Source organism: Malus domestica, chromosome 10 (genome assembly GCF_042453785.1).
Source record: "Malus domestica chromosome 10, GDT2T_hap1".
Taxonomy (NCBI): domain Eukaryota; kingdom Viridiplantae; phylum Streptophyta; class Magnoliopsida; order Rosales; family Rosaceae; genus Malus; species Malus domestica.
This window is the reverse complement of record NC_091670.1, coordinates 8,027,497-8,038,513: the sequence shown is the minus strand read 5'-3', so window position 1 is coordinate 8,038,513 and position 11,017 is coordinate 8,027,497. Positions and strand designations below refer to the sequence as shown.

The window sequence follows — 11,017 nt, the reverse complement described above, 5'->3', positions numbered from 1 at the left end:
TGGCAAATCACACAATGGGTAGCCTAATTTGGTACCGAATTCGCCATCTACGAGATTCGAAGCTAAGACCTCTCACTTTCAAGTGAAGAGGAATACCACCAGACCATAGTAGTGAGTGGTAATTATGTTTGTGTGTTTTAAGTATAAATAAGGATTTATTTATACAATATATAATAAATTTACTTAAATCCACCTAGTCCGTGTAGGCCCTCACCTAGCTGCCTAGGCACTAAGGCAATCTTTAACCGAAGGAGGGCTAGAGGGCTTGTTTTAGCCCTTTGGCTTTCAAAGAAATTAATATTTTAACGACTAGTGTAAGACCATATTTCTTACCATCTCCAACCAAGGGCCAAACATAGCCCTGTGACAAAAACCATTTCCAACCAAGAGCCAAACATAATTTATTATTTAAATTAAAAAAAACTACAACAACTTAAATTTAAAACTACAACAACTTAAATTTATAGGAAAAAGTGAGAATTTTTTAAATTTTTTAAAAAAAAAATTTGCCAAAAAAAATTCAAATCCAATGATAACTAACCTAAGCATGACGTCCGTCGTCAGCTAGTCGTTGGTTTCACACACCTTCAAATTCAACTGATCTAATGTCCATAAATATGGTGGATATTGGGCTATAATTCACACACCTTCATATTCAATCTCTTTCAATTCAAGTTTGCAATGAATTGCAACTTTGGATTCCAACTTGGGGTCTTCATCCAATTCCCATTGGAAGAAAAATGGGCGCAGATAAGACGAGAAGATGAGAAGTCTGATGAAGAAGATTGAAGCACAACGCAACACAGAATATGTGGCAGCCATGGTTGAGGTCATGGTGTGTCAACCAACTGAGGAACAACCTCAATGGGGTGGCTCTATTGCTAGTCGCTCTTACAAACCACGAAATAGAGTAATGACATATGCCAATCTGATGAATACATAGAAGATGATTTCAGACGTCGCTTCCGCATAAAACATCATGTCTTCGAGTGTTTACTTCATGATGTCTAGTAGGTCAATCCATACTTTCTACAAAAGCTGGACAGAGCATGCCACCCTGGTTTCTCACCTCATCATAAGGTTACTATTGCACTCTGAATAATGACCTATGCCTTCCTAGCCGATTCGATGGATGATACATATGGTATGTCTGAGTTTACATGCCTTGATACTCTTGGTGAATTATGTGACACAATTGTTCAGCTTTACAAAGAGGAGTACCTCTGTGAGCCAAATCAAGAAGATATCGGCTCATTCACAAAGCTGAAGACCGTGGCTTTCCGGCATGATAGAGTTATTAGACTACATGCATTGGAATTGGAAGAACTGTCCCACCGGATGGCAATGATGCTTTAGCGAAAAGTCGAGAAAGCTAACTATTGTGTTAGAGGCGGTTGCCTCGTATGACACATGGACCTGACATGTTTTCTTTGGAGTCCCTGGATCCCAAAATGAAATTACAATTCTTGGGCTTTCACCCCTCTTCAATAACCTGATGGAAGGTAAATCACCTCAACTTGACTACTACATCAACATCCGTCAGTACAATACAGGGTATTACTTTGTAGATGGCATCTACCCAAAGTGGGCGACACTTGTCCAAGCAATTCCAAACCCTACGAATGACGTCGAAAAGTGGTTTGCCTTGCACCAAGAGGCATACCGGAAAGATGTTAAGAGAGTTTTCAGTATTCTACAAGCACGGTGGAAGATCATCAAGGAACCGGCAAGAGGGTGTAGTCGAGAAAATTTGGACTCCATCATGATGTCTTGCATCATATTACACAACATGATTGTTGAGGATAAGCATGATGGGTATATTGATGGAGAGTCTGATGACGACTAACAGGATCTAAATAGGTCAAGGGCTCTTGCAAAAATAATGATGGGCCTAATTTGCCTGTGAATCCAAGAACTGATACTATCTATTTGAATGAGTACATGAGGAGCCACAAGATGATATGTTCCCGTGCCACAAACAAGTACCTACAATAGGATCTTGTTGCACATCTTTGGGCCAAAAAAAGCATAGAGTAGACGTTTAAGTTTTATGTTGTTAAATGTTTTTAAAAATGTTGTTTAAGTTTCATGTTGTTAAATAATTTTTTATGTTGTTTAATGTTATTTAATGTTATTTAATATTATTTAATATTGTTTAATGTTGTTTCATGTTACTTAATGTTATTTAATATTGTTTAATGGTTTAGGAAGTTATAGGAAAAAAATAGAATTTTTAAAGTTTTTTAAAAAAAATTTGTAAAAAAAAAAATCAAATATAACGGCTAAATGACGTCAGCTTCAAAATCCGCCCCCTCCTGGGGCTGGCTGGCTGGGTTGGGCTAACCAGTTAGCCCTTTTCTCCTTTTTTGGCCTAGTGGGGCCCACGAGCCCTTTGGCCTGGCCCTCAGTTGAAGACAGATTTTGTGCCATTTCTGACTATTTTCAGCCTTCTGGCCGAATCGGTTGGAGATGGCCTAAAGTCTTGAGCTTGGCTCGACCGCTCCACTTGGCTAGCTTTTAGTGCGAAAATCCCATGGTTTTATTTCTTAATATTTTTTATTTAATTATTTCTTCAATTATAAACTTTTATTCAATGACAAAATAAAAATCATAAATTTTTATATCCTTAAATGGGAAATAATCGTTTGCCGGCCTAGAATATAAAAATTTATAATTCTAGAAATAATTAAATAAAAAAATCAACAAATAAGGATTAAGCTTAATAATGACAAGATAATAAGATCATCTCCAACCCTTGGAGTAATACTTAAAAGTTTTAGCCCATAAACAATTTTTCTGCTTCAAATATTTTGACCTAAAATTTTAACCTCAGATTATTAAATAATGAATTTAGACTATTTTTAAAATTAACTTTTGAAAAAAAATAAATTATGTTGACTATCCTAAATTTATTTTATGAACATTTTAACATAAAAATATTTAAATTCCAATAAATAGTGAAAAATCACTAAACTGATGTCAAGCATAAAGCAATATCTTCCTCAAAGGTCCAATACGACCTCTAATATGATCTTTTGCCATCTTGAAAATTTTGGAAATGGGAACAAATGGTTTTGGAAGAGGGTAGAAAGAAAAATTGGAAGAATTGTAGGGAAAATGTGAGTTTTGTGTGGATGTTTGAACAAATACATAGATATTTATAAAGTTTTGGGTGAATTTTGAGATAAATCATTTTTTTTAATTATTTTAGCTGTTGGATTTAAATTTGGACTATTAGATCTTTTTTTTTACCGCTAGATTTAATTATATTTGATCTCAACCTTTGAATTCAATAAATATATAAATACGAAACTAAAAATTAAATAAATTAAAGTGGACCATTGGATCTCCATGATCCATTTGAATTCTGGCTGTCAGATCACCAAAAAGATCCGTTGAGCTTGTGTCACGGGTCGACAACAGCCCGACATACCCACGTGGGTGGACCAGCGAAGCTGAGGAGGGCTGGGCTAGTGCGAGTGTGATGGGCCTTTGACGCGTCTGTGCTGGACGAGTCCAGTCCACTTCCTTTGTTCCACCCTCACATGTGGGCTCTACTACTAATTTTGGGCTAAATCTTAAGGAGAATTTGAGTTTTTTTTTAAGTTTTAACACTTAACCCAATTTTAGAACAAGAGTTTGAGAGAAATGGGAGGGAAAGTTTAGGACTTACTCCCAGCGTTGGAGTTGGTCCAATACTTACATTCCTCATTATACTTTGGCTCAAGTTGGTACTCATGTTTTCTCAAAATCTCAAGATGTTGAGATTATTTGTTTGTAATTATTACGGTTATGGGGATAAGTTTGAGAATTGACAAAAATTAGCTACCTAGTAAAAAAAATGTTTATTTCTAATGTAGAACAAATTGCCGAATGGAATGCAAACGCAATTGACCGAAGGAAGACAAAATGATGCAATAGTAATCTATAAATTTGGTGTCCGAACTCTAATTTTGGGGTCATAATACCTTTCTAAAAAGAGTGCAGAGTCCCAGTTCTTCTCACCATTTTTTCGTGACATATGATGGATTTAGCCATCTGAAGCTTCCAAAACCATATTTTAAATTTTGTAATAAAAGTCAGACCTTTCAATTTACATCCACTCAATGTGTTCTTTTTCCCAAAGACGCTTGAGCCTTTCCAAGGGTTCTGTTTAAGTCAAAGACGCTCCCAATGTAATGCATCCATTCATAATTAATCAATAAACCTTTTGGTTTTTCTCTCAAACGACTCCAGAAAATTTGGTTATTCGAGGACATACGTTTGTAACCCTCTACGCCCGTGCTGAGGAGAGGTAAAGTTTAAACGGTTTATTCAGTAATCTAGTTGTGCTTTCGTCAGGGAGGAAGCTAATGGAGTTGAACATTTTGGCACGGTGACTTTGTCCGAAGTTCCCCTTTGATATCTTGGATTTTCAACTAACTAATAGAAAGTTAAATTAGCTTCAAACGAGGGGATTGAAAGCCAAGGAAACTGAAGAAAAATCACGATGGGCCTATTTGACACCACAGGAGCTTCAAACTGAAGAAAACTCGTGTGTGTAGTTTCTCTTCCCTTAATATCGATCGTATGAAAAACAAAAAGCAAAACAACATTTGAATGAAACAACAGTAATCTTCCAAAAAAAAAAAAAACAACAACAGTAATCTCATAGTTTCCAAAAAACAACAGTAATCTCATTAAAGTTGTAAATATCAAATCTCTCACAAGCTGTGCATTATTTGTGCTCTTCCAAACTTCCAGTAAATAAATCACACAAATACAGTCTTCTTATTTTTAATTGTAAATAAGGACCAAACAAATAGACTACACGAACAAGCTTTTACCGTCGAAAACCAGTCCTGTTTGTTGCTGAAGATGATCCGTCTTGCCTCTCTGGTTGTTATCTTGGTTGGACCATTGCCATTTCAGAGAAGCCCTCTTCTTCTCTTGTAGTCGCTAACTGTAAGTGTCAGTGCATGCCTCCTCCCGTCATTCTCCGGGACTTGGCACCCAACTGTTGCTTCTATTCGCTGCTTCCTTGCCAGGAACCCTTTCTGAGCTCCCTGTGGCCCGCCAAACTTTTGAAGAGCAGCCAATGAGATTGGCAGCTCAAAATTATGCTTTAGATTTGACTCTGTTCCAAAATCAACAGGGGCACTCGTATCAATCAGCTTCCCCGCACCAGCTGCAGCTTCCAAAGCTGCTGCAGTTGCTGCCATGCCAGCCCGTACTGCTCCCACCACGGCTGTCCCATTACTTTCTATATCTGCCAAGGCTCCATCAGCCACTGCTATTGCCTCTGCCTCCTCTTTTTGTTCACCGGGCTTTGACACATAGTAATTCCTTGACCTAGTCCATCTCCTTGAAAAAGGATCATAACCGGCCTCCCCCGCTTTCAAACCTATATTCTTAGGTTTTAATTCTGATGCATTCTTGAAATTCTCAACCCTGTTTTTTCTGTTCATCTCAGCAAGCCTAATAGCCTTGCTATCTTTCCCCTGTGATTGCCGGCGTGCTTCTAATTGCTGTAATCTTGTCTCGATCCTCTCCACCTCTGCATCATCTTGCTTGCTTTTTGCAACTTCTAACTCCCTCCTCAACCGGTCCTTCTCAAGCGCAATGTTTAATGGCCTTGACGAAGCAGACTTTTTCTCCTGTATCATCTGCTTCACAGTTGCGGCTGAGTAGACAAATGAGTTGGTTTTTTTTATGGCCTCCTTCTTTTCCAACACGTCCTCTTTGCTTGGCAATCGGCCACCACTTCTCTCCACCTCTCTAATCCACTGTTTAAACTCCTCCTCCAGCGGCGCTGAGTCGGAAATCATAGCCATCTGCCACCTGGCAGCAGAGTTCTCATTGCCCCAAACAACATTCAGATACTTATGTGTGGTTTTGTTCTCCAGTTTGTACTGTCGATCAGGATCTGATGCATCAACATTCCGGACCATGCAGAGCCTATAGATAGCCCCAGATTTTGACCTCCCAATTCCAACCCTCACAAAGCAACCCACAATTAACTCTTCAAAGAACGGCTCCATAAACCACTTTGCAAGTTTTGACCTTCGAATGGTAATCTCCTTTATATCATCAAAAGTTAGTCCCTCTGACCTTTCATCATCACTGTCAATCATTGCATCATCCCCTGATGATCCATCATCTTCACTACGAGACCTACTATCACTGTCACTCTGACTAGAGCTACTCCGACCCACTGCAGTGAAGGATTTCCTGTTCAGGTGTGAGAAACTTCGACTGCTTGAACTTCCTCCTCTAGAAGCATCTCTCAACTTGCGGTGAGCCTCAGGGTCCTGCTGCTTCAAACGTTTTGCTCGTAACTCATTCAATGCATCATCCTTGGCAGCTGCCCTGTCAGCAGATCTGGCTGATGAACGCACACGAGAGGACGGAAGAGGTGGAGTCTCTTTCCGGGACTGTGGGGCCTTCCCTTTGTCCCACTTTGGTCGGAACTTCTCCTTTAAACTCTTGTCATCTTTCTTCTGTGCTCTTTCAGACAGAATTAGCTCTCTTTGAAGTTCAGACATCTCTGCAAGCTTCCGCCTATCGTCTTCATCCTTGTAAAGATCACTGCCAACATCAGATTCATTGCTGTCCCCACCACGATCCGAACCACTATCATTATAACCACCTTCTTCCTGGCTACCTTGTTCATCGTCTACTTCTGTTGGGTCCAGCCTCTTCTTCAAAGGAACTTGAGGTCCAGAGGGCTTCCTGCTTGCATAGCCACGACCATCATCAGAATCATCACCTCTGGAGTCACTTCCTCCATCAGAATATGAACCCCCACGTCTCCTCCTAGATGATGAATGTGAGTGTCGGTTTTTCCCCGATGAACTTGTTCTTCCCGCAGCCTCCAAGAGCAAATTTTCTAATTCAGCCATTATCCGCTGTCCCTTCCGGTATGTTTTGGTGTTTTACTCACGTTCCTGAAGAACTCATAAAGTCAGCATTTGAAAAGAATATAAAATCATCAACATATTATTTCCATCTGTTGGTTCAAAACTACTTCAACTTGATAGTAAACACATTAGTTTGTAACAAAAATTTTGAAACCTAAAAATTCTAATCTGCTACTAACACTTTTGATGACCGCTAATAATTCACAATTTCACACAGAAGAAACTAGGGCTGGTTCGGTATGCAATACCGAACTGAAAACCAAGTCCCGATTCCCAAACCGAAGTTTTTGGGAATCCCAATTTCAAGACCGGATCCCAAACCAAATTTTCGGGAATCCCAAATTTCGGGAATCCTGAAATAGTTTCGGGGTTTTGGGACAAATTGGGAATACTCAAATAGTTTTGGGCTTTTGGGCTAATCTCAAAATGAGAGTATGTGTCAGAAGGTTTCCCATTAGGCCTCAAAATGTCGCTCAAACAAGAACTTCATACAAAGGCAACAGAAAGATATCAGTTTGAACATCAGAATGATAAAACTCTGAGATGGAAGAACTAAAAAATCAGCATTAACTGAAGCATGAAAGTACACAATGGCTAGTAAAAACCATATTTCACAGTTCACACAAACAAAGATTCCAACTTTGGACATTGAACAAGAGTTTGAAATGCTTCAAAGTGAAGAAAACAGATTTTTTTATTATATGTTCCACTTGAACTTGGATTCAATTGTGTCCATTAACTGCAACCACCACCCGGCCCCTGCCACCCCCTTTTTTCTTCTTTAACCACCTCATATGATATGCATTAACAACCAGCAAAAATTGGGCAATCATGGTTTCTTCGGAACTGATAAAATCAGGTACCCACCTTTCGTTTCATGACGCAGTAAACAAAAAACCTGACTGCTAAAGAATTTATGAACCTCATTCACCTTTCCCCTAATTTCCAGTACTACAAAAGAACAACTTATTAAGTTACCATCACAAAACAAAACTACACAGGCCAGATTAATCACCAAAATTTCTAATTCCAATTCGATTACTTTTCGATTTCTCATCAACCAAACTAAGCAAAAATGTCGAAATCAAAACAAGCACTCAATTTCCCAAAATAAAACCACATTTCAGAGCTAAATTCCAATTTTCATGGCCAATGTCAATCCCAAAACACAAATAACCATTTTCAATTTCATTTCTTTCAAAAACGAGAAAAAACCTAAATAAATCAATTACCAAAACCAGCAATAAAAACGTTGGTGAGAAGAACATGCTCAGAGGGTAGAAACACTAAAATTTCTAATACTATCGTTCAGCCATTACATATCTTCTACCTCCATATCAGTTCCAAGTGCTAAATTTCACAAACTCTAATTTAAATTTCACAAACCCTAAATTTCAAACCCTAAATTAATTCCAAAATTTACCTGATTTGGGGCAGAATCGGTGCACAGTGCACTGGAATCTGGATGAAGAAGTCGAGAGAGAGATCAGAGAGGTGAGCGGCGCCGGTGACCGTGGCTCTGCCTCTGTGCCGTGAAGGAAGGCTCCTGCACAGTGAGGGTCTGAGGGATGAGAAGTCGAGAGAGAGAGATCAGAGAGGTGAGTAACTCGTGTGATGTGGGTGTGGCCGGATTCTGAGGTGAGGTCGAGGAGGGTGGTGAGGTTGTATGAGGTGAGGTCGTCGAGTCGAGAAGAGACGGAGAGAGAGTGACTGAGTTGAGTTATCTGCGGGTTTGAACTTTGATTTGTATTCAACGGTTGAGATTAAATCTCGACTAAATCGGACGGCAATAACAATTTCAAATATATATTTAAAATTAAATAATATATATATATTTTTTTATTTCGATTATATTCGGGATTACCGAATGAATGAAAGTGTGAGACCGATTCCTGTACCGAAATTTCAGGATCAGTTTGGTATTGAGTATCGAAAATTTCGGGATTTGAGATTTGAGATTTTTTCGATTCGGTTTGGAATTTTCGACATTTTTTTCCATCCCTAGAAGAAACACAAGATATATCGAGATGCTTGGCTTCATCCTTTATGAACCCATCTAAAATCATTCAACTACACACAAACTTCGAATTAGCGAGTAAACAAATTCCTCGAAAACAACATCTCCTTTCAACCCTAACATTGTATATGGAACACCCATTGCTTAAACTCCCTAAATTTCCAGCTCAAAACCGACTCACAGAATGGCAACATGTCGAAAAATTTCCCCCAAAAAAAACCCTCCTTTCAACCCTAAGATTGCTCATGGAACACCCACTTCCTTAATTCTCAAAATTTCCAGCTCAAAACCAACCCCAAGACACTGGCAACGAGTTGAAAAACTTCTCAAAAACAATAGGACTGTATTGAAAACCTGTTGCTCAAATTCCCACAATTTCCAGCTTAAACAACCAAATCCCAGAATTACAACTTTTGAATTTCAGACAATATTAATCCTTAATCTCTGCATATTACAACAGATCTCGCTCAAAACCCAAAGGGTATTTAGTATTTACCGATTTTAATTCTTAAAACCAACCTAAAAAAACAAAAATTCTCAGCAAACAAGACAAAGAAAGTAGTCAAATTTTTGGTATTCGAACAAACAAAGGGCAACAACAAGAAGAATAAATCAATCACTTGAAAAAATATGAGGGCTTTGGCGGTCAGATCTATCCGGATAATCCAACTGCGGCAGACAAAATCATGAAACCCGCTGAATTTTAAGAGCTTGTAAATTTTGAAACAGTTCTGCCTGTTTTAGGAAAGTTAATCAACTCGCTAAGTCAACTCATTGATATTTTTTGGTTTTTGAGAAACTGCATGGAAACGACATGGCGTTTGGGATTAATATTGTCGATGACTGACGTCCGTTTGTACTATTGGACTAGGTGAGTCCCAAGTCTAGATTCAACACAATGAGATCAATAATCACTTATTCTTTGTTGCTTATTTTGGATGGTACTTTCTTTCTATTTTCAGGGCCGTCAACTAGGGACGAATTCAGAATTTGAGCTTTGGGGTCCTAATGTTAAAAGTCAAGTTTTTTAGATAAAAACATAGCAGTTTACTCATTGAGGCATTTCGTCAAACACTTAAGCTTGTTATCGTGAGTTGAACTATGTTGCGCAATATGTCAATAGATATCGATATTTACTGAGCAATCTGATGAGTGTTGAAGTGTGATCGACACAACCTGGTGAATGATGCCGAGATATGCTTAGGAAGCATTACATCAAATATTTTGGGACTTGTATCAAGCACTTGGTGGCACAAAAGGAACTCGTATCAAACATTTAGAGGTCCCCAGAAGACCTTCAAATGCTTGTTCCAGCCTCTAGGTACACTGACACCTGGGACCACCTTTGTCGCAATGTACATCCGCCCTTGCCATCAACCATCCCCAGTTGACATTAAATAAAAATGTATGTCGAGTTTAGTAACGGGAGCTTATTACTAAATAGAGTATTAAAGTAATTGATAATAATAGAGCAAAAACTCAAATGTATAAAGTATTTGAAATCTACTTCCGCAATTGATTTATTATTTTAAAATCATATTAAGCACGCTCTACGTTACTTGATTGAGTAAGGCATCCCACTTGAGAAGGGCAAGGATTGGTTGAAACCACAGATAAAGAAAGAAAGATGCTACCTTTAGCTAGTTCTTACAAGTCAACACTTCATTTTTTGTCATGCAACATGACTGATGAAAGAATAACGTATAAAGGTATCTTCTAATTATTAAGACGTCTTAAACTTAATTTGTATACTTATGGGAAATTTTTATTCTTGTTCTCTAAATCAAATAAAACCGACATAAATGTAGTTCCATTACCTAGATATTTAGAACGAATATGCGCACTTTATACACCTAAATTCAAAATTTATCCGCAGTTTATATTAGTTTAATCTTATAACTAATTGATTGTATTAAAAATCAAACATATTCTATTTTTATGGATTCATTACCATAATGATTTGACGTGAAAACAGAGTGTCGGGTCCTGACCATCTGACACCCTCCTTTCATTTTTTATCTGGACTTGGAACCGATAGAAGATCTCACTTAAAGAGAGAATATTTTGTTATTTGTATTCTATTTTTATTGTCAAGTTTGTA

At 38.2% G+C, this 11,017-nt stretch overlaps 2 protein-coding genes across 2 annotated transcripts; one reads left to right on the top strand and one right to left on the bottom strand.

Moving 5' to 3' along the window:
- The first annotated feature begins 1,495 nt into the window (after positions 1–1,495).
- Positions 1,496–1,846, top strand: LOC139188537 (uncharacterized). The gene has a single exon (XM_070806127.1). It carries the CDS (start codon positions 1,496–1,498, stop codon positions 1,844–1,846), a length of 351 nt encoding a protein of 116 aa, XP_070662228.1.
- A 2,808-nt stretch (positions 1,847–4,654) lies between these two features.
- Positions 4,655–8,633, bottom strand: LOC103445152 (protein RTF1 homolog). Its single transcript, XM_008384138.3, has 2 exons — positions 8,323–8,633; positions 4,655–6,926 (listed from the first exon to the last, which is right to left on the bottom strand). The coding sequence occupies exon 2, from the start codon at positions 6,879–6,881 to the stop codon at positions 4,908–4,910; it is 1,974 nt and encodes a 657-aa protein (XP_008382360.1). The 5' UTR covers positions 6,882–6,926; positions 8,323–8,633; the 3' UTR covers positions 4,655–4,907.
- Between the last annotated feature and the right edge of the window lie 2,384 nt (positions 8,634–11,017).